Source organism: Mirounga leonina, unplaced genomic scaffold, assembly GCF_011800145.1.
Source record: "Mirounga leonina isolate KUSES-001 unplaced genomic scaffold, KU_Mleo_1.0 Mir_92, whole genome shotgun sequence".
NCBI classification, from domain to species: Eukaryota; Metazoa; Chordata; class Mammalia; order Carnivora; family Phocidae; genus Mirounga; species Mirounga leonina.
The window spans coordinates 6,884,594-6,907,514 of record NW_023270852.1 but is presented as its reverse complement, the minus strand read 5'-3'; the positions used below and the strand labels follow the sequence as shown (position 1 = coordinate 6,907,514).

Here is a 22,921-nt window from a genome sequence, read left to right as displayed (position 1 = left end):
ACACACACACACACACACACACACAATGGAATATTACACAGCCATCAAAAAATGAAACCTTGCCATTTGCAACAACATGGATGAAACTAGAGGGTATTATATGCTAAGGGAAATAAGTCAATCAGAGAAAGACAATTATCATATGATCTTACTCATATGTGGAATTTAGGAAACAAGGCAGAGGATCATAGGGAAAGAGAAGAAAAAAGGAAACAAGATGAAACCAGAGAGGGAGACAAACCATAAGAGACTCTTAATCCTAGGAAACAAACTGAGGGTTGCTGGAGGGCAGTGGGGTCGGGGGATGGGGTAACTGGGGGATGGACATTGGGGAGGGTATGTGTTGTAATGAGCACTGGGTGTTATATAAGACTGATGAATCACATACCTCTACCCCTGAAACAAATAATACATTATATGTTAATTGATTGAATTTAAATTAAGAAAATAAAAATAAAAAATATATCTATAAAAAAGTCTATTGTCGAGACTATATAAAAAGGATTGTAACTCAACAATAAAAAGGGAAATAACCTAATTTAAAAATGGACAAAGGATCTGATAGACATTTCTCCAAATAAGATATACGAATGGCCAATAAGCACATGAAAATGTGTTCAACATCGTTAGTCCTTAGGGAAATGCAAATGAAAACTATGAGATACAACTTCTCACCCACTAATCTGGCTATAATCAAGTAGAAACAATGACAAATGCTGGTGTGAATATGGAGATGTTGGAAACTTTATATATTGCTGGTGAGAATGTCAAATGGTATGGGGCTACTTTGGAAAATGGTTTGCCAGCTCTTCAAAATGTTAAACATAGAGTTCCTATATGACCCACCAATTCCACTCCTAGGTATTTATCCAAGAAAAATGAAAACATATGTCTAAACAAAAACTTGTACACAAATGTTCATGGTAGAAATTTCATAATAGCCCCAAAGTGGAAACAACCCACATGTCCATGAACAGATGAGTTGATAAACAAAATATGTTATATCTATATAATAGAATATTATTCAGCTATAAAAGTAATAAAGTACTGATTTAAATTTTGAAAACAAAAATACTAATTCAAAAAGATATACACACCCCTATATTGCAGCATTATTTATAATAGCCAAGATGTGGAAGCGACCCAAATGTCCATCTGTAGATGAATGGATAAAGAAAAAGTGGTATATATATATGTAAACAGAATATTACTCAGCCATAAGAAATGTAATCTTGCCATTTGCAACAACATGGATGGACCTAGAAGGTGTAATACTAAGTGAAATAAGTCAGTCAGAGAAAGACAAACACCATATGATTTTACTCATATGTGGAATTTAAGGACCAAAACAAATGAACAAAGAAAGAAAGAAAAAAAAAAAGAGACAAAACCCCCCAGACTTTTAAATACAGAGAACAAACTGGTGGTTGCCAGAAGGGAAGTGGGTGGGGAAATGGGTGAAATAGATAAAGGGGATTAAGAGCACACTTACCTTGATGAGCACTGAGTAATGTAGAGAATTGTTGAATCATATATTGTACAGTTGAAACTAATACAACACTGTGTGTTAATTATACTTGAATAAACACACACACACACAAGTGATGAAGTATGGATTCACATTTCAATGTGGATGAACTTTGAAACATGATGATAAGTGAAATAAACCAAACACAAAAGACCACATATTATATGATTCCATTTATCTGAAATGTCTAGAATCAGCAAATCTATAGAGACAGAAAGGAGGTTAATGGTTTCTGGGGGATGGAGGGGATGGGAAAAATGAGAGTGACTACTAATGGTTATGTTTCTTTTTTCCTTTTTTAAAAAAGATTTTATTTATGTATTTGAGAGAGAGAGAGCGAGAGAGAGAGAGAGAGAGAGAGAGAGCATGAGTGGGGGGAAGGGGCACAGGGAGGGGTAGAAGCAGGCTCCCCACTGAGCAGGAAGCCTGATGTGGGGCTTGAGCCCAGGACCGTGAGATCACGACCTGAGCTGAAGGCAGACGCTTAACTGACTGGGCCATCCAGGCGCCCTAGTTATATTTCTTTCTGGGGTGATGAAAATTCTCTGAAATTAGGTAGTGGTGATGGTTGCACAACTCTGTGAATACACTAAAAACCAGTGAATTATACATTCTAAAAAGGGGAAACATTACGGTATGTATAAGATTTGAGAAGTGCATCTCAATTTAAAATTAAAAAGGAATATATTTGGCTGTTCTGCCAGCAGAAATTAAATGCTATAGACAAAGTCCAGGGTACTGGTGTTAGTCAACTTAGAAAAGCCGACTGCCTCTAGTTCCCAAATAGTGAGAGATGGAAATTTAAAAGGCTTTGCGTGACAAAGGCCCAGGAAGATGTTTCAGCTGATTAGAGTGAACCATGGAAAATATCTGATTAGAAGTGTGTTCTTTGTTTCAGCTAGCTTCAGGGAAATCACTATCACATTGAAAGAGAGAGTCTGGGGGCAAGAAGGCAAAAGAGTAAAGCAAATTTGAAGACTATGTGTTACAAAAGAACGTGGAGTATGGATATTGGCAAATGGAAGGGTCTGGATGCCAGTAGACTAGAAGTTTACCAAGTTTTGGAGAAAACTGTATTGTCAAAGAAACCACAAACTTGTGTAAAAAGCCTAAATTTGTTAGTTAAGCCTTAAAACAACCTCTGGCAGGAAGTTGCACAGTCCCTAGGGAGAGCATTCTCCCCATCTCTCTCTTTAGATGTGGCCAAGGACAATCAGGGTCCAGGAAGAAGCCCTTTAGAAGATGATGCCAAGGATCACAAAGGATAGTGGATGAGACAGTCCCTGCCCCAGGCTAGGCAACTTTGATATCTGCCTATTGGTATTTTAGAATTGCAATACCAGTGTGTCTGTGGAACAGTGACTACTGTGGGTCTCTCAGGCTCCCCCTGCCCTTTTTTTTTTTAAAGATTTATTTATGGAGGGGGTTGTGAGAGCACACGGGCATGGGGTGGGGAGGGGTGGGGAGGGGCAGAAGGAGAGGGACAAAGAGAATCTGAAGCAGGGTCCATGCCCAGCAGGGAGCCTTGTTGCCGTGGCGCTCAATCTCATGACCCTTAGATCATGACCTGAGCTGAAATCAAGAGTCGGACACTTAACCAACTGAGCCACCCAGACGCCCCTCAGTCTTGCCCTTCCTGAATGGGAGTGCTTATTGAAGTTATCCTATTCCTGATCCATTATTGTACATTTGTAGGTTGGCATGGGTATGAGGCAGACAACTTGCAGTCTAAGAGAAGTTGCATTTGTTTTTATTTACTTACTTATTTATTTATTTATTTATTTTTATTCTTATGTTAATCCCCATACATTACATCATTAGTTTTAGATGAAGTGTTCCATGATTCATTGTTTGTGCATAACACCCAGTGCTCCATGAAGTTGCATTTGTTTTTGATGGAGAGGACTATGAAATGCAATGGCAGTTTGGACTTTGCATTGTCTTCCACAAGGACCAGTTGAAGGTGTTTTACTTGTGGGAAGAAGAGAACAAACAAGTGTTTAAGGACCAGGAGAGTATACTTTGGTGGAGACTGTTAGTGCTCACCAAATGGGCTCACCATGGACTCCTCTACATTTCCCAGCCTGCAATATTGGCCAATAATTTTCTTTTCTTGTAATGTCTTTCTGATACCAAGGAATCAAGTTTTGCAAGCCTTGGAAAAATGAGTTTGGATATTTCTTTTCCTCTATTCTCTGGATGCATTTGTTTAGATCAGCATTATTTGGACTATAAATTTTTGTAAAACCATTCGGGTCTGCAGTGTTCTTTGTGGGAAGAGTTTTAATTTCAGATTCAATTTCTTTGATAGATATAAGACTAGCATTTTAAAATTTCTTCTTGTGGTAATTTTGGTAAATTGTATTCTAGGGAATTTGTATATTTCACCTAATATTCCAATTTATTGGCATAAATATGGGCACACAGAGTGTCAATTTATTAACATAAAGTTGTTTATGATATCCTCTCATTATCCTTTCAATGTATATAAGATTCATAGTGATATCCCATTTTTAATATTTGATTTTGGTATCTGTGTTGTCTCTCTCCCCTTTTTTCCCCTCTAGATTTGTCTTGCTAGGGTTTAAAAAAAAAAGATTTTATTTGTTTATTTAATATAGAGGGAGAGAGAGAGCGAGCATGCGTGGGGGGGGTAGAAGGGGAGTGCGGAGTTTGATATGGGGCTCCATCTCACAACCCTGAGATCATGACCTGAGCTGAAACCAAGAGTTGGGGGCTTAACCAACTGCACCACATAGGCGCTCCTTGCTAGAGGTTTATTAATTATATTAATCTACTTAAAGATTAAGATTCTGGCTTTGTTGATTTACTCTATCATGTCTTTTTTAAAAATTGATTTCTGCTCTTACCTTTTTGCTTCCCTTCTCCTTGTTTTGGGTTTAGTTTGCTGTTCTTTTTCTAGCTTTTGAGTTGGAATCTTAGATCATTGGTTTTCAACCTTTTTTATTTTTTATTTTTATTTTTTTTAAGATTTTATTTATTTGCAAGAGAGACAATGAGAGACAGAGAGCATGAGAGGGAGGAGGGTCAGAGGGAGAAGCAGACTCCCTGCTGAGCAGGGAGCCCGATGTGGGACTCGATCCCGTGACTCCAGGATCATGACCTGAGCCAAAGGCAGTTGCTTAACCAACTGAGCCACCCAGGCGCCCCAACCTTTCTTATTTTTTAATACATAAATTTTAAAGGGGCGCCTGGGTGGCTCAATTGTTAAGCGTCTGCCTTCGGCTCAGGTCATGATCTTAGGGTCCTGGGATTGAGCCCCGCATCGGGCTCCCTGCTCCGCGGGAGGCCTGCTTCTCCCTCTCCCACTCCCCCTGCTTGTGTTCCCTCTCTCACTGTCTCTCTCTCTCTGACAAATAAATAAATAAAATCTTAAAAAAAAAATATATATATAAATTTTAAAGATTTATGCTTTCTTCTAGGCACTGCCTTAGTAGTGTCATTGGCCACACCATCTCCCTTCTCCTACACATCAAGTAGTCAGACTCCTAATGGTGGAAATGTAGGATGGGACCTGCCTGAATCTCTTGAGTCATTGTTTGGAGGAAAGCCACGCAGAAGAGCTACCTGACCTGCCCTGGCTTGTGATATAAGTAAGAAACAACTGTGATGTGTCTGGCTACTGAATTTTCTATCTGGTTTATTTGTTTGTTTTGTATTTGTTTGCTATATCCTAGCCTATCTTGGCTGATACGAGACGACTTGTCCTTTATCAGCTCCTGTGTTGGTCTACATGAGAGTTTCCCATGACCTCTTCTCTTTTACACGCCCAAATATCACTATTTGGAGACTCTTGTTATAAGACATTTTCACTGAAGACGTGGGGGGTAGTGAAGGGGTGTTAGTACAATACAGAAGACAATAGGAAACAACGATAAATTTAATATGCCTTCCCCTCCCTGTCATAGGGAGTTTTTCATTGTCTTTTCAGTCTGGCCCTGCCCTGTTATCAAGTTTTGGGGTTCCTTTCTCTGTTTAGACTCTTCCCTCCCAGTTCATATTCTTTCTTCTTCCCATCCCTCCTATTCCAGAGCACCCCCAAACTCTCCAGCTTTTACATATGGCTCTTCCTTACCTTGGATCAAATAAAATTCTTAGTCATGGTGTCTTTCCTACAGATCAAAGCACACCCAGAGGTCTGGGGCCAAAATATGGCTGTGGGCCGCCTGATGGAGAATCAGAGCAGGCACCCCAAGTTGAGAGGACTTTCCCCCAGAACCTAGAGTTGTATTTAAAAAGGTCCTCTTATCACTTTCTTTATATGCTCAAGTTTTTACTTATTTTATTTCATTTATTTTATTTTTCACATAGTTGAAATCCTGCCCTGCATCCTACTTTTATGACTTAATGTTCTATCATGAGTATTTACTATATTACTATATGGTTTTGATAAACATTATTTTACATTCACATTTTTTCCCTATTTAAAAACCCAACAATCAGTCCTAAGGGGTATAGAAAGGACATGCAACTTCCTGAAATCCCAACCACTGGACAGAGATGAATTGGGCTGCATGACTTCAGCACTGACAGCTGAACAGAAAGAATATTCAGAAAGTCTGTGGAATGGGGTGCCTGGGTGGCTCAGTCGGTTAAGCATCCGACTCCTGGTTTCAGCTCAGGTCATGATCTCACGGTTGTGAGATTGAGCCCCCCATCGGGCTCCAGCCTAGGGCAGAGTCGGTTTCAGATTCTGTCTCTCCCTCTTCCTCTGCCCCATCCCCCAGTTGCTTGCATGTGCGCTCTCTTGAAAAAGAAAGAAGAAAGAAAGAAAGAAAGAAAGAAAGAAAGAAAGAAAGAAAGAAAGAAAGAAAGAAAGAAAGAAAGAAAGAAAGAAAGAAAGAAAGAAAGTCTGTGAGGTGACTGCTTGGACAAAGCTGTCGTCCCTTACCAAACTGTAACACAGCCATGGTCCTGAGAACCAGGACTGCCGGACTCAGATGCATCCGGATATGTCTGGAGCAGTTGTGGGGAGGGGGCCAGGCAGTAGTCCCTTGTCAGAAGGGTTTCCCTAGGAACCCTTGGGAGAGGGTCCAGCCTGTGAATGTGGCTCACATCGCCCTGGCCCCGCCTCAGAGGGAGGGGCTATAATGGCGAGTGAGTAAAAGCAGGCAACTTCACTGAAATTCCTGTGGGAGTATCAAAACGTATTCCTTTGTGTTCTTGGCAATAGTGACCCACAGAGGAGGGAAGGGATGGTGGAAGGATCCTCCACCCCTACCCCTTGATGGATAACCCTGGGAAACAGATTGGACACAGCTGCCTGAGCTGTCAGCCGAACCAAATTATGAAAAAGGAGGGTCTGAAGAGTTGCCGTAAGAACTGGCCGTGATAGGGGCGCCTGGATGGCTCAGTCGGTGAAGCATCTGTCTTCGGCTCAGGTCATGATCTCAGGGTCCTGGGATCGAGCCCCGCATAGGGCTCCCCACTCAGTGGGGGAGTCTGCTTCTCCTTCTCCCTCTGCCCCTCCCCACCAAGCTCATGCTCTCTCTTTCTCATTCTCTCTCTCTCAAATAAATAAAATCTTAAAAAAAAAAAAAGAACTGGCCATGACTTTAATGTTCAGTCTAATTGAGAATCAATCACCAGCTAACCAAAAGGCAAGGGAGGTCAGAGGACCAAAGTGGTCACTCAGCACCATTCCCAGATCCTCAAATGAGGAGGAGAGAGAACAGACATCACGTTCATAGGAAGGCCTGTAGGCCAGGTTAGAGGTAGGAAACCCTATGCAGAAGAGTAGCCCCTACATAGGGGTTCAGTGAGGGGTCTGCATACATAGACAAGGCTGTGAGGAAGGGGATCTGGCTTGGAGTCTGGCTTTATTGGAAGCCTGCCATGTAATTAGCACCGCTGCTCTTCAGACCTGCCCTTTCAGGCCCAAGAAGGTAACACCCTGATGTTACTAGCCCTTGAATGTTGTATAGATGTTCATGGTTTTCTACACCCTGCCCACATCTTTGTCAATAGTCCCTTGATTAAGTTATCTGTTAAATCAATGATCCCAACATGAATGTACCATCCATTTGCTACTAGGACACTACTGATACAGGGCTAGTCTGTTGATGGCGCTGGGAAGGCCCCCTGGGACTCTGGCTCTCAGCAACCAGCTCTGGAGGCAGGACAAGGCCAAGGTTTACATGGTGGACCCCGGCAGGGGAGTTGTGTGGGGAAGACACAACAGGTAAGGATAGAGACTGTGATTTCATTGCCATACTTCAGAGGTCGCTGGTAGGAATGGAATTTGGCAATGCATTTAGGCCTGACACATAGGGATAGGGAGAGATTGGATAGATCCAATTTGAAGCATGGTGGGGTGGTGCTGTTATGAGGCAGAAAAGCTAATGAAATAAGACCATAGCCCAGGACCATGGATCATTCAGATCTTATTCTACTTGCTGTCTGGAGAAGAGCTGAGCAGAAGGCCAGACTCAGGTTGGATGAGTGATTACAATTAGAGCCCATGAGGAAGAAGTAGCCTCAGGCCGCTACCTGACGCTGGAGTTCCTGCATGGGGTCTGGCACTCATGGGTCCCTCTACAAATTTGGCAGAAGAAATGAAGATGCTTAGGGGCGCCTGGGTGGCTCATTTGGTTAAGCGTCTGCCTTCAGTTCAGGTCATGATCCCAGGGTCCTGGGATGGAGTCTCGCGTCGGGCTCCCTGCTCAGTGGGGAGCCTGCTTCTCCCTCTGCCTGCAGCTCCACCTGCTGTGCTATCTTAAAAAAAAAAAAAGAAAAGAAATGAAGATGCTTACAAAACAGCATAGGGAAGACATTCTTCTCCACTGACTTTCAGAATATACTCTCATGGAAGGAATGTTTGAGAGAGACAGTACTGGAAATACTCAGAAAACCCAAGGGGTTGGGGAGGGTGGCCATGAGGAATTTTAAAACAGCTTTGTTATAAATTTAATAAATGCTGGAAAAGTGACAGGGTTTAGAAAAGTTAATTAAAAAAAACACCACCCTGGAGCACTAAATCTGGTTTTATTTACCCAGGCCATGTGGTACTTTCCTTAGTAAACCAAAGAATTTATAGACATTGGAAATTGAGATTTTATTGTGTAAACTTAGAATGTGCAATCATGAATACATGACAGAAATAATGTGGAGGGAAACGGCTGCGGTATTGTTCCCCTAAATTCTCCCAGGGCCTTTGCACATGCTGTTCCCAATGTCTGGAACCTTCTTCTCCTTCCTCATACCTGGAAGAAGGTCAGGTATTCTTGTTATGCCCTGATATAACTCTTGCACTGTTCCTTTACAGAACTATCACTATTGGAAGTCATGCTTTCATGGGGTCATTTGATCAATGTCATGTCTTATTCCTAGTTGATAACCTCCATGAAGGCAAGGGCTGTGTTCTGATCACCATTGTTGCTCTAAAACCCAGGGCCTGACACCTGCCAGATGTTCAATAGGTATTTCACAGGTGACTGCCTGAAGAACTTTTAAAGCATGCCAAGTTAGGACTGGCTTCCCAAGTAAGAGAAGGTAAAGCATAACATAATTCTGATAACCTGCAGGCCCATATTGCCTGCATTTCTCCATGTAAAGACATTCTTCTGACACCACACTAGTGAAGTGGGAGCATGCCACACCGACATGGTAACTGCTGACATTGGGACTTGATGAGGTGGGGTAGTGAAGCCTTTACTTGGGTAGAGTCCTGCCCTTGTAGCATGAGAGACAAATAACTCCTTTGACTCCCCCCAAATTGCCTAAAGGCTTTCATTTAACTCAGAGGTCTTGGATGTTGGAGTGGCCGCTACAACTATGTAAATATCATGGTGGCGCGTTGACTGACCCGGAGAAGTTCTGAGGTGGTGAGGAGGTCTAGACCGCACTGTGTTGATACTTTTCTCTGCTTTCTTTGATGTGAGATTTTAGACCTCTTATCATCAAGTTAATCATGAAAATCTACGGCAGTTATATTTGGAAAGGAAGGCTATGCAGAGTTATATGTGAGACAAGAAACACCAGTGTCCTTGATCAGTGATGCTACAGAGCTGCTTGGTGTGGCCCATGGTTAAGTGGAAGTGTGATATGGTGGCTTCATTAAAAGACATTTGGCACATGCCCTCTGACTTTTATTCTCCCTTCCTTCCCCCCTCCCTCCCTCCCTCTCTCTCTTCCCTTCTTTCAAGAACACTTAACATGAGATTTACTGTCTTGACAGATTTTTAAGTGTACAGTACTGTTATCTATAGGCACAGTGTTGAACAGGAGATCTCTAGAATTCTTCTATCTTGCAAAACTGAAATTTCATATATGTTGATTAGCAATTTCCCATTTCCCCCTTCCCCCAGCCCCTGGCAACCACCATTCTATTCTTTGCTTCTACGAGTTTGACTATTTTAGATAACTCATATAGGTGGAATTATGCAGTATTTGTCCTTCTGTGACTGGCTTATGTCACTCAGCACAATGTCCTTAAGGTTCATCTATGTTGTTATATATGTCAGAATTTCCTTCTTTTAAAGGCTGAATAATATTCCAGTGTATGTGTATATCATATGTTCTTCATCCATTCATCCATTGATGGACATTTAGATTTCATCCACATCTTGGCTATTGTGAATATTGCTGCAATGAACACGGGAGTGCTAATATCTCTTGAGATCCTGATTTCAATTATTTTGGATAAATATGTAGAAGTGGGATTGTTGGATCATATGGTAATACAACTCGACAGCAAAAAACTCCCCTAATAACCTGATTTTAAAAAGGGCTAAAGACTTGAGTAGACATTTCTCCAAAGAAGACCTACAAAAGGCCAACTGGTATATGAAAAGATGCTCAACATCACTAATCATCAAGGAAATGCAAATCAAAACTACAATGAGATGTCACCTCATGCATGTCAGGATGGCTAGTCTCAAGAAAACAAAATTCAGTGTTGGTGAGGATGTGGAGAAATTAAAACCCTTGGGCACTATTGGTAGGAATGCAAATTGGTGCACGGCTATGGACAACAGTATGGAGGTTTTTCAAAAAACTAAAAATAGAACTACCATATGATCCTTCCTCCTGCTTGTTCTATGATACCTGTATGTAATGGCTGAAGATCTAGCTATAGGCTCTTTGCAAAGGAAAGGGGACTGTCAATTCCCACAGTGATGAGGGCCACACCCAGGGGATGGTAGAGTGGTGGCTGGAAGAAGTCTGAGGATTTGTGAAGTGTCCATGATTCCCAACTCTGAACTATTTATTTATTTATTTATTTAAGATTTTATTTATTTATTTGACAGAGAGAGACACAGCGAGAGAGGGAACACAAGCAGGGGGAGTAGGAGAGGGAGAAGCAGGCTTCCTGCGGAGCAGGGAGCCCGATGCGGGGCTCGATCCCAGGACCCTGGGATCATGACCTGAGCCAAAGGCAGATGCTTAACGACTGAGCCACCCAGGTGCCCCCCAACTCTGAACTATTTAGTGAAAGAAAGAGAAAGAAACTTTTATCTATCTCATTGTTATTTTAGGTCTTTGTTACCTTCAGCTGAACCTAATTCCAATGAACACTTTTTTGGGAATACTAGATTATTGATAAGCCACAGCTTTGCCTATGTTTATTTAGAAAGGATCTGAGTGTGTGCACGCAGGAAGGAGGGGCAGAGGGAAAAGAAGAGAGAGGGAGTGACTCTCAGGCAGACTCCTCACTGGGCATGGAGCCCCACTCGGGGCTTGATCTCATGACACTGAGATCATGACCTGAGCTGAAATCAAAAGTCAGACGCTCAACCAACTGAGCCACCCAGGCGCCCCTCAAATCAAATTCTTATACAGAGTCCTCGTCCCTCACCCAAGGCGTTATTATCCTTAGTGAAATCATAGTTAGGCTCATTCAAATAACAGGAATTCAGGAACTGGAAAAATCCCTATGCTTCCCTCTGATACAATTTCAGCTACTCCCATTCCTCCAGATGTTCCTGGTAGAACCCACTGAGCTGAGGATGGATTGGGTGTTGAGTACTGTCTGGAGTCTGACACTCAACTGGAAAGCAAACACTGAGGGATAGGATAGCTACATACCCTTGCTCCTGGCTCAGCCTTTGACCCTATCACTCACTGACTGGTTGGGTGGGCAGTTTCGAACCAGGGATTGGGAAGAGGACAGCCTGAGATGGGGGAATGCTAGAAGCTGCAGCTAGGAGGGCTCTTGGGAATGAGTATGGCCTAAGGGGAATGTGTGTGTTTGTGTGTGTGTGTGCGTGTGTGCGTGTGCAGGGGGCAATGGGGAAGACTGCATCTCTGGGAGACAGAGGTTACAGCCTCATCTGAGGCCTTATTCTGCCCACCACCCTCTTCCCCCTCCCAAATAATTCTAGAGGGCCACAGTCATGCTAGAACTTGACATCTGAATTTCAAATTATAAGGTAAAAGATAAAGGGAGTTGGGGGCAGATGATTTGGGGAGTTTAGACAATGGGTTAAATGTGCAAGGCTGTCCGAGGCTGTGACTTCCATTGTAGAAGTCCAACAGCAGAGTCTCACCAGAATGGTGTCATGGCTGATGGGGGAGTTTTGGAGAGTATGAAAGACACACAGACATGGGAATGAGCTGGTGGTGAGCTGGAGCGATAGCCTAGGATTATCTTGTACAGAGTGCTGGAGAGAAGGCAGAGACAACAGGCCATTCTTAGATAGGATAAGGGGATTGCTAATTGCCAGACTTCAATTTAAACACAGAGATCATGAGCCTAGGAACACACAGGAGTGTCCTGGGGAGTGTCAGTCCCCTGAGTACTGAGAGAGAGAGAGTGTTTTGTGGCCAGATGCTGTGGGCCCAAGCCTCAAGCACCTACTCACTGACCCTCCTTCACTGCAGTGCTGACAGGAATGACTCTAAGCCCCAGGTCTCCAGCCACCCCCAGACTCAACACCAGTCCTACCCCTGAGCTCTCCCCTCTCCCTCTGCTTCCTGTCACAACAGCTCCATTTCCAAGGCTGAGTGCATGCGTTCTGGGGCCAGGGCCCAGCTCTCATTCACACTAATTTTTGAAGTACTCAGGTTTGACTCTCTCCTTTCTAGAAACCCATTTCAGAAAGAGGGAACCCGGCTTTTAACTGTAAGGGGACTGTTCTGCCCACTGTCCATCTCTAGCTTGCTCAGGGCTGATTGATGTCCAGGGACTTACATTCCTAGGGGAAGGATCTGGACCTCAAATTGGAGTGAGAGGCAAGTGGGGGGAAGGCTGTCTTCCCATTATGCCCCAGCACTGGCAGGGGCCACAATCCCCTTCTGTGCCCAGAGCCGGGAGCACTGCCCTGGACACTCTCCTTCCAGCCACCATGTACTCCTGATGTACCTATTTCTGCCCGTTGTCAGACCATATGCCATGATTTCTGTCCACTCAATGAATAAAAGGCCCCAGGACACTTTGGTTTGAAAACTGGATGTATTTGATGAGGCTCTGCTAAAGCACTCAGAAGCAGAGCCCCTTTCTTATTGTCTCCTTGGGGGAGATTTTGGCTTCTGTAACCCAGGAGACTCTAAAAGGAGACAGAGAAATTGGGTATTTGGAGGTTGCCATGCTCATCTTGGATGTGGGTGTACATCATGTAACAATCACCCAGAGAAGAGCATTAGTGGGGGTGGGGGGTGGAGCACAGATCCCAAACATCTCTGGGTTGCCAAAAATGCTCAAATAATGCCCACCCCCAGTGGTGTTAGGACTCAGAGCACTGTTGGCGGTAACCCACAGCTCTGATCGCAGTGCTCTCCAGGGTGTTCAAGTCTGAGTGACTGGAGCATGGGGCAGACGGGCAGAGAGGAGGAGAGGACTCAGGATGTCTGCCACTGGTGACAGAAGCATGGAGAAGAGACGGTGGTGGTGGTGCTAGGGATGGGAGAGGTGCTTGTACGGGCAGAGACTATTTAGGTGGTATTCACATGGAACCGAGGCAACAGCCGGGATGGATTAAATCAGTGGTCTTCAAAGTGGGCGTGTAGGATGATCCACTGGCATGTAAAAGAAAAATTAAAGCTTCTGTTTATATTTATGTTTTAGGCTCAAAATAAAGAAATTAAGGGCGCCTGGGTGGCTCAGTTCGTTAGGTGACTGCCTTCAGCTCAGGTCATGATCCTGGAGTCCTGGGATCGAGTCCCGCATCGGGCTCCCTGCTCGGCAGGGAGTCTGCTTCTCCCTCTGACCCTCCTCCCTCTCCTGCTCTCTGTCTCTCATTCTCTCTCTCTCAAATAAATAAATAAAATCTTAAAAAAAAAAAGAAAGAAATTAAGATTCACCTATGTTTACTATATGGATTGACACAGGCGCCCTAACTCATCCCTTGCTTCAGGTGTCTATGTCATGTATCATAGTTAAGGTGTCCTCAGAGAAGAGGGGGGGTTCTACTCCCCAGGGGAGGGGGTGACTATGGCACCTTCACTGGCTCAGTTGCTTTCGAGTAGGTATTATGAATTATTTGTATCCGTGGTAGAAAGATAGATTATATCATCAAATCATCATTTATTTTTATTTTTATTTTTTAATTTTTTTTTAAAGATTTTATTTATTTATTTGACAGAGAGAGACACAGCGAGAGAGGGAACACAAGCAGGGGGAGTGGAAGAGGGAGAAGCAGGCTTCCCGCCGAGCAGGGAGCCTGATGCGGGGCTCGATCCCAGGACCCTGAGATCATGACCTGAGCCGAAGGCAGATGCTTAACGACTGAGCCACCCAGGCGCTCCCAAATCATCATTTAACTAAGCTAATTCTCATAAAAGGGACAAGTGGCTTGAGAAGATTATTGCAAAGAAATCCACAGACTGAAAATAACATGAATAGTGCAAGCAAAATCAAACTCAGAAAAATGGCAGAGCTAACAATTTCCTACTACTCATATGAGATCCATTATGAGGATCTCGCTGGGAAGGGAGTAGACCAGAAAGAAGTTCCAAGCTATGAAAGAGACTACTTAGAATATGGATCTACATCCCTGTAGTTAACAACTAACCTAAGGGTATACTGGGCCTTGAGATATCGGCTAATAATAACATAAATGTGCCATTCATAATCAGCAAGAAGTGTGAATTCTACACAACCAGAGCATGAAGACAAATCTCTACAATTTTTGAGGGGGAATATTCCAAGTCCTGCAGTACTTAGTTGTGTACTTTTGTGAGCTATTATTAAATGCAATAAACATGTCTAAAAATCTCTTTTGAGCAAAAATCCCTTTTGCTTAAGAGTAAAAGGCAAAATGTCAGTCAGTGTCATTGGAAAAAACCTCTGTTTTATTTGCCATTGTTAAGGTGATGGCATTAGTACAGAGAGAAGGTGATACCAAAAAAATGCATTCTGTTGAAAGACACACAGAAAACACTGTTGAAGATTCGAAGAAAAGGTTTAGAGCACATGATGCGTGTGCACATTGCTGACATGTTGCCCCTTACCCCTTTGCCATACTTTTCAATGATGGCATTCATAAAGAAATACTTTTTGTAATCTACTAAAGGAAAGACGTTTACAGTATGAATGGCTTGTAACATGCTGTGGGGTTTTTTTTTCTTTAAAGATTATTTATTCATTTGAGAGAGAGAGAGAGAGAGAGAGAGAGAGAGAGCGCACGAGCAGGGGGAGGGGCAGAGGGAGAGAATCCTCAAGCAGACTCCCCACTGAGCCCAGAGCCAGACGCGGGGCTCGATCCCAGGACCCTGAGATCATGACTGGAGCCAAAATCAAGAGTCGGATGCTAAACTGACTGCGCCACCCAGGCGCCCCGACATGCTATGGTTTTTTTTTTTTTTTAAAGATTTTATTTATTTATTTGAGAGAGAGAGAGAATGAGAGACAGAAAGCACGAGAGGGAAGAGGGCAGAGGGCAGAGGGGGAAGCAGACCCCCCGCTGAGCAGGGAGCCCGATGCGGGACTCGATCCAGGGACTCCAGGATCATGACCTGAGCCGAAGGCAGTCGCTTAACCAACTGAGCCACCCAGGCGCCCCATGCTATGGTTTTTATGTGTAAAAGGAACCACTGATGGAGTGGCTTCCCTAACTGGAATACAAAACTGGGAACTGGGAACAGGGAGGGGCTACACATGAAACTCATCTACTGCCTCATTCATTCACAAATTACAATTTCTTTATTGTAATTGAAGCTGGAAGAGCACAAAATACTATAGGATGTCAATAATATGGCTAATTTGAACAAAATCTTAAAATACAGTAGAATCTTTACAGTACTTTGTAATGAAATGTGGAATGAGACTATGAAATCCTTCATATTACTCAAAGGTTTACTGATTATCTGAAGGCAAAGAACTTAAACACTGTGGAATTTAAAGATGAGTTTAACAAAAAGACCAAGGATTCCAAATTTGCTGACCTCTGATGGGCTGGCTTGTGACTGTCACAGATGCATGAATACACACACATAAATACACAGTGTATCCTTTATATGAAGGTGCTATTTTTGCAATGAATATAATTGTGTTTTAAAAGAATTATGTTATAGGGAAAGACTTTTGAAGACTGATGTTTGGAACTGTTTCCACTGTCATGTGATTTTAATGCCAAAATAAGTGTGTCATTGTCACCTATATAGACTGTGCTACTGGGGGTTGTATGTAAGTGATGAATCACTGAATTCTACTCCTGAAACCACTGTTGTACTCTATGTTAACTAACTGGAATTTAAGTAAAGAAAAAAAGTAAAATAGAATATATATGTAGTCACATTAATTGATGGGGCTCCTGGGTAGCACAGTGGGCTAAGCTTCGGACTCTTGGTTTCGGCTGGGGGTTGTGATTTCAGGGTTGTGAAACCTGCTTGGGTTTCTTTCTCCCTCTCCCTCTGCCCACCCCCTCAAATAAATAAATAAATAAATAGTCTTAAAAAATAGACTGTGCTAACTATAGACTTCATAATTAAGAAATACACTTTTAAATCCACTTTACACTCTCCCAAATGAAGAGTTTCAAGAGTTTAAGAAATCCCATTGTTACGAATATTCACAAAAATAACTGATGAAAACATCATGAGAACGTGGGTTTCACGGACAAAGAAGAGCTTTCTGGTGGAATTTCACATTTGCAAAATTGGTAGATGGCATTTAAACGAGAATTATGATTTACTAAGTGTAGTCAAAGAGAGAATTCTCCCATTTGGGTCTACTTATCTTTGCGAGATATCTTTTTTTTTTTTTGCGGGGGGGCGGGGTGGGGAAACAGCCATTAGGACTAAGTATTGACATTAACCGAACTTAAAAGCATACTTTGTAGTTTCATAAAATATTAAACTAAGATTTATTAAAGCCATTTTTAATCATGTTGCTCTCCCTAAACAGACTTTTGCAAACAACTTTAAAGTGAAAGGAAAAAGGGATATTGTACCATTCATTAAAAATGAAGTATTATCAGGGCGCCTGGGTGGCTCAGTCATTAGGTAACTGCCTTCAGCTCAGGTCGTGATCCCAGGGCCCTGGGATGGAGCCCCGCATCAGGCCCCCTGCTCAGTGGGAAGCCTGGTTCTCCCTCTCCCATTCCCCCTGCTTGTGTTCCCTCTCTCACTGTGTCTCTCTCTGTCAAATAAATAAAATCTTAAAAAAAAAAAAAAAAGAAGTATTATCTTAACCACATCCTTTGACATCCATTTTAGGTATGCTTTGTAATATATAATATATTAATACAATTGCATGTGCATATCATTTATAAATAAGTACATTGTAAATACCAGGCTGTGAGGTAGAAGGAATAAAACTTGGTGCTTAAAGGAGGCCACTATGTGACAGCAGTTGCCACAGGGAAGACACAGTGGGTGCTCACTAATGACTGGTTCCACTTCCTCCTTTAGTGACGAATTTGATGTGAGAAGTGAAAAGGAGAGAGTCAAGGAGGGCTCCCCAGTATGGCCTGGAGTGGAAGGTGGTGCTATCCTTCCCTAAGACTGGAAACACAGGAGCAGGAGCAGGTTCTGGCGGGATCCTGGGAGGAAAGGCTCAGGAGTTTGAGTTTGGGACTGCAAACCTCCAGTGGAGATGGCCCCCAGGAAGCTGGATATACCACCTGCAGCTCTAGAGGACATCCTGGGTTGGAGGTGAGGTCCAAAAGTCGTTAGCAGGCAGGAGGTTGTTGAAACCACAAGACTGGGTGGCCCGCGGAATGACAGAGGAGACAGGCTGCGGTGCGACCTGGCGGAACACCACAATGAAAAGCCCGGCCTTGGAGGCTGAGAAGGTGTAGTCACCAAGGTATGCCGGAAATTAGAAGAGAAAGCGGCGGGCGCCAACTCTGGAAACTTCTGTACTCCACGCGATCCAGGAAGGAAGGGCGTGGTCAGCAGGTTCAAACGCGGGGGAGAAGCGAGTAAGGGGCTACAAGGCGCAAGGCTGGATTTAGCACCTAGGAGGTCAGTCGGGACTTGGAGGGGCGGGTGTATAAACTGCAGAGCAGGGGGTTGGAGGAGTGAGTGTGTGAGTGTGAGCGCGTGTGTGTTTGTGTGCGTGCGTGTGTGTACGCGTGCTGGGAGGGGCAGGAAGGTGATCCAAGGGACCAGGCTGACGCCTAGCTGATGCCTGCCGGTCCGTTCAGCTACAGGGAGTAAGTCACCCATTTGGGGGCCGTGACCCCAGACTCTCACCTTGGGAAACGTCCTGGCGAGGGAGGAAACTCGAGCAAGTCGGAACACGGCTGCAAGCGCTCTCGGGCCTGGCGGGTGGCAGCGGAGGCGAATTCCGAGGAGCCCGGCTGGAGGCTGACCCCGGGCTGCGGCGGGCGCGCTTCCGGCCGGCCGGGGGACAGGGCGGCCGCCGCGCCCCTGGCGCTCTCAAGTTTCCTGTTGGCAGCGCCGCCCGGGCGCCTCAGGTAGCGGCGGGCAGGCCTGGTTGGCGGGTGGCGGGCAGGCAGACCCGCGCGGCTGCGACGGCCCGGCCCGCGCCCCCCTGCTGCCCGCTCGTCGCTTCTCTGCTCCGCGCCCAGGTAGGGCACCGACCGGGGCGGCGCGCGGCTGGCGGGCTTCTTCCGTGACGAGGCGGCTCTCCTCCTCCCGCCAGGACGGCCGGGGGGCTCGGGGGCTCGGGGGTGCGGGCGCCGCGGCGCTGCGCTCGCAGAACGCTCGGTCCCCGCCCCGCCGCCGGCTCCAGCTGAGCCGGCCCGGGGGCGCGGCCTGGCCCGGGCCGGGCCTCGGCTGGCTGCGGTGCCGGACAGCCCCTCCGCGGCGCTTGCCGTGCGCCCTGCCCCGCGCCGCCAACTGCCCTCCAGCCCCGAGGGCCGCCCCCTTCGGGCCCACGACAGGGCCCTGGCCCCGGAACCCGATGAGTGCGCGCGATGCTGCGAGGCTGACCTTGGGCCCGCGCCCCGCGGCCCCTGCTGCCCAGGACCGGAGCTGGAGCCCCCGGAGGTCGGAACCTCGGCTCGGGGTTTCGCAGGCCACCCTGGCGGCGGCGCCAACCCCGAACTCAGCCCTGCCCGGGCCCTTGCAGTGCTCCGGCCGCTGTCTCTGCGGTGGCCTGGGCTGCAGCCAGTCCGGGGTGGCAGCATATCCCGGGTCCCTCAATTTCTCTAAACCTCTCGAATCCAATGTAGGCCGCCAGGGAGCTGAGATGAGGCTGGCTCACTTAAGCTCCCGGGCAATTTTCTAGGTGTTTGACGACCAGCCGGATGCCCACGGCTGCGGGGATGGACAGGATGACAGGGTGTGGGTTCATTCGAGGCCTTCATCCTTACCTCTTTGGCTCTCTCCCAGCATGGGAGGTGTACTGGCCTCTGGAAGTCTGCTTTCTGCCCTTGAACTTCCCGGTAGCTGCTTTGCCAGTGGAGCTCCTAATGGCTCGTCTCGGCTGGTGGAGGCCTCTGGGGGAAGTTTTGAGAGACCCTGGAGTAGGACAGGCTTGCTAACTACAGTGTCATTTCCCCAAACTGTTAGATCCTTGTATGTGTCTGGAAGCTTAGGTGTGACAAATTAGCAAAGGAGCCAGGTGAAAGCTGGAAGGAAGGAATTTTAGCATGGTCTTGAGCCCATGTTGGCTATCCCCCTTGACGTGGTGACCAACAATTGGTCAGCTTCAGGGAAAAGTTGATGGTGGCTGGAGCCCTCATGGGAGAAATTCCTCCCCTGGCTGTGAAGCATCTTTGCTGAGTGATAGTTGAGCTACTGAGCCAGGAAGACAGAGCTCCTCTCAGCTCTCACATCTCCAAGTGTTGGCAGCAGGTTTGGAGTAATAAGCCTGGGCTGGCTACTCCTCTGGGTGAAACTCTGAGGGGCTGACTTGCTGTGAAGATAATGGAACTGGGCTGCCCTGTCTAAGAATCATGGAGTTTGTATGGATGGGTTTGGGGGAGACTCTTGGACCTCTGGGCCCCACCCTCAGCACACCCTTAGTCCTTCTGCGATCCTAGATGAGGGATGAGTAGCTTTCAGCTAGGTCAAAAATTTCTTTGAGAGATGAGGCCTGTTTTTCTTGTCCTGACACTAGGTGAATAGCTTTTCAAATGGCCTCAAAATCATACCCAGATCTTTTTTTTTTTTTTAAATCATACCCAGATCTTGAAAATATCATGGGCAGATAAAATATAGCCTTGGGATTAAGCAGGGAGATACCTTTTCTCCCCTAAAACTCATTGGTCTTCCTGGTTCTTCCCCCAAATATATTAATCTCTTAGATCTTCTGAGTGCTGGCTGCATATCGAGGAGAGGAGACCTTGTCTTTGGGCTTTGATATATAAGGGGCCTAGGGCATAGAAAGATGGGCTCATGGCTAGAACACTGGCCATGCAAAGTCAGCAAGAAGTATCAATCATAGAGGAGAAAGAAGTCTGTTTCTCCTGATCTGGTTTCACATTTATACATGGTTTCCTTCTCTTTGCTCCCAAATAGGAGCTTGAGAGAGTGCCTGGCATATAACTGCACTCCATAAGTAATATTGAATAAAAGGATTCAGTGTCTAGATGAAACTTCATGTTTGGTTTCCCAGTTGGACTGCCTCTTGTACCTGATATCATGATGACAATGACGTTGATAAATAATACTTTAAAGCATATACTATGTGCCAGGTACTATTCTAAGCCTATTCTAGCATATTTACACATGCTAACTAATTTAATTGCCATGACAACCGATGAGGTTGGTACTGTTATTATCCCCATTTTATAGGGAATAAAACCGAGCCAGAAAAATTGAATAACTTGCTCAAGGTCATGCAACTAAGTTGTAAAACAGGAATCAAACCTAGGTAGTCTGGCTTGAGCCTATCTATTTAACCATATACTCTACTGACTCTTGAGATTACCATAGATAGATTAATCACTTAAATCGTTCACTCATTCATTATTTCATACATTCATTCATTCAATGAATATTTATTGATACCTACTGTATTGTAGGCAGGGGGATACAAGAGTGAATGATGTGGGCAAGGCCTGTCATGGAGCTGATATTTAGCGGGTGAAGCCCCTTTGTCCAACTCCCATGAGAGTCATGCAGGCCTCAGAAAGATGAGAAGGAAAAATGAACCCTTAGAGGCAATCCCAAAGCATCCTTTCAGAGAAGGGGGAGTAGTATCTTTCTTGGTGAGACATAATTTGATTCTAGCCTTTCCTGTCCTGGTGTTTGTAAGGGGTACATAAGTGGTAAAAGTGAATGCAGTCTGGTCTCCTGGGCAGGAGATGCAGGCCCTGGGCCTGGTTATCACAGATTGTCTTAATTTTTGGTCAAAGAGGAAATAAGGCTTTGAGCTTGGGACCAAGCTTAGTCCAAGGAGACTTCTAGGCCACGAGGGGCAGTGACATGTTAAGCTCAAGATGGACTTGTGAGGTCATGAGTGAAGTTTGCCCTCCCAAGACAGAGTCACAGTCTCCTCCTAAACTGCCACTATTCTGGAGGCTCTTCTATCTCTTTGGCTCTAGCAGGACCCTTGGCTATTGTCCCAATCTATATTATCTTAGCTGAGCTGCTACCCATCTCTGTCCGGACCTGATGGAGTGGATCTCACATCCATACCTGGGCCTCAGCAACGCAGCTTTCTCTATGTTGGAAAATGAAGGCTCAGGTGGAAGGCATTTTCCAAAGCCTGTGCCACGGATATTAATAGGTCTTTTTTCCTATGGTGGCAGTGGTGAGAGGGTCAAATAAGTGTGTTGGGCTAAACAAAGCCAAACAGCTTTCTTTACTAAAGGACTCTCTGGTGTTTAGAATCTGCTAGTAGAAATTGTGCATGAATCCCCATAAGGGATTATGGTATGTAGTATTTTCCAAGCCTTCTGACCTTGTATGTTCTATACACTACACTTTGGAAAGTGCTTGTTTAGACTGAGGCTATCCATGGTCTGGTGACAGGTGCAGAATAGAATTCCCTGAACTGGATCTGGGTAGATTCTCAGATGCATGGGCTAGGATGCTCCCACTGCAGCCCCCGTTGTACCTCCCCCTCCCCAAAACATATCAGCAGAAGGAATCATTTGCCCCTCCTCCCTTCTGGCAGAACGGTACTAAGGACCTGGACCTTTTCCCCCTATGCTTTAAGTTCGTTTAATTATTATTATTATTTTTAAAGATTTTATTTATTTATTTGAGAGAGAGAATGAGATAGAGAGCATGAGAGGGGGGAGGGTCAGAGAGAGAGGCAGACTCCCTGCTGAGCCGGGAGCCCGACGTGGGACTCCATCCCGGGACTCCAGGATCATGACCTGAGCCGAACGCAGTCGCTTAACCAACTGAGCCACCCAGGCGCCCCGTTTAATTATTTAATGAATACATATTACCCTCCCTCTAGGTTGCTTGTAGCTTGCTGATCGCGCTGTTTATGAAACAGCTGTGAGGACAGGTGGGTTGTAATCTCTGGGTAGCTCAAGCCCAGCAGCAGCCCGAGGATTATGTGTCAACCCTGTAATCCTGCTCTGCACACACAGGAATCATTATGAGGGCTCAGGAAGGCACAATCTCACGATTGGACGTGAGGAGGTGACTCAGGCCCAAGTCGGGGCTAGCGCTGGCCTCCTGGTAAACAACTGACCCATCCTTTCTGGGCTCTTGTCCCCAGGATTTCAACAGCATCACAGAAATAGCCATTTTGCTCACGGTTATTTCCCAGACCCACACCATTTGTCTAAGTCACTATATCGGTCCTGAGCCTTGCTTTCAGAGGACTGCTTCTGTGGCTCACTTGAGGCAGGGCCACCGTCCCCAGGGAGGGCAGCAGCTGTGGTGGCAGGGGGGTCAAGCGCAACCAGTGCTCAGGAGGCTCCGCAGAGCTGGAGGCCCACGTGGGAGTCAAGAGCGGCAGTAAGAGGAAGAGGACGGGGTGGGTGGGCTCGGGTGGGTCAGAAGGGACAGCCTTCTTTTCTGGGGGTGTGTGTGTGCGTGTGGGGGTGTGTGTGTGCGCGCGCGCGTGTGCGGGTGTGTGCCCACGCACGTGCGGGAGGGTGTGCGTGTGCGGGTGTG

At 45.6% G+C, this 22,921-nt stretch overlaps 2 protein-coding genes across 5 annotated transcripts in view; one reads left to right on the top strand and one right to left on the bottom strand.

Annotated features, from left to right (window-relative positions):
- Nucleotides 1-17,076: 17,076 nt before the first annotated feature.
- LOC118003965 (spidroin-2-like) lies at nucleotides 17,077-19,023 on the bottom strand. The gene is made up of 2 exons (XM_034995102.1): nucleotides 18,125-19,023; nucleotides 17,077-17,675 (listed from the first exon to the last, which is right to left on the bottom strand). The coding sequence occupies exons 1-2, from the start codon at nucleotides 19,021-19,023 to the stop codon at nucleotides 17,426-17,428; spliced, it is 1,149 nt and encodes a 382-aa protein (XP_034850993.1). The 3' UTR covers nucleotides 17,077-17,425.
- The window catches only part of AMPD3 (adenosine monophosphate deaminase 3), a 47,049-nt gene continuing 41,934 nt past the window's right edge, over nucleotides 17,807-22,921 (top strand). Inside the window, exon 1 of one of the 4 annotated variants that reach the window (XM_034995557.1) lies at nucleotides 17,807-17,893. The gene's annotated coding sequence lies outside the window, so the exon portion shown is untranslated. The other 3 variants (XM_034995559.1, XM_034995556.1, XM_034995558.1) reach the window with 3 other exon arrangements.

Excerpts from the sequence above, each read along its gene's own strand:
- LOC118003965 (XM_034995102.1), bottom strand. The coding sequence starts at position 19,023 with ATGCTGCCACCCCGGACTGGCTGCAGCCCAGGCCACCGCAGAGACAGC. Across the intron at positions 17,676-18,124 it reads TCGCCAGGACGTTTCCCAAG|GTCGCACCGCAGCCTGTCTC; the intron begins GTGAGAGTCTGG and ends GTGTTCCGCCAG.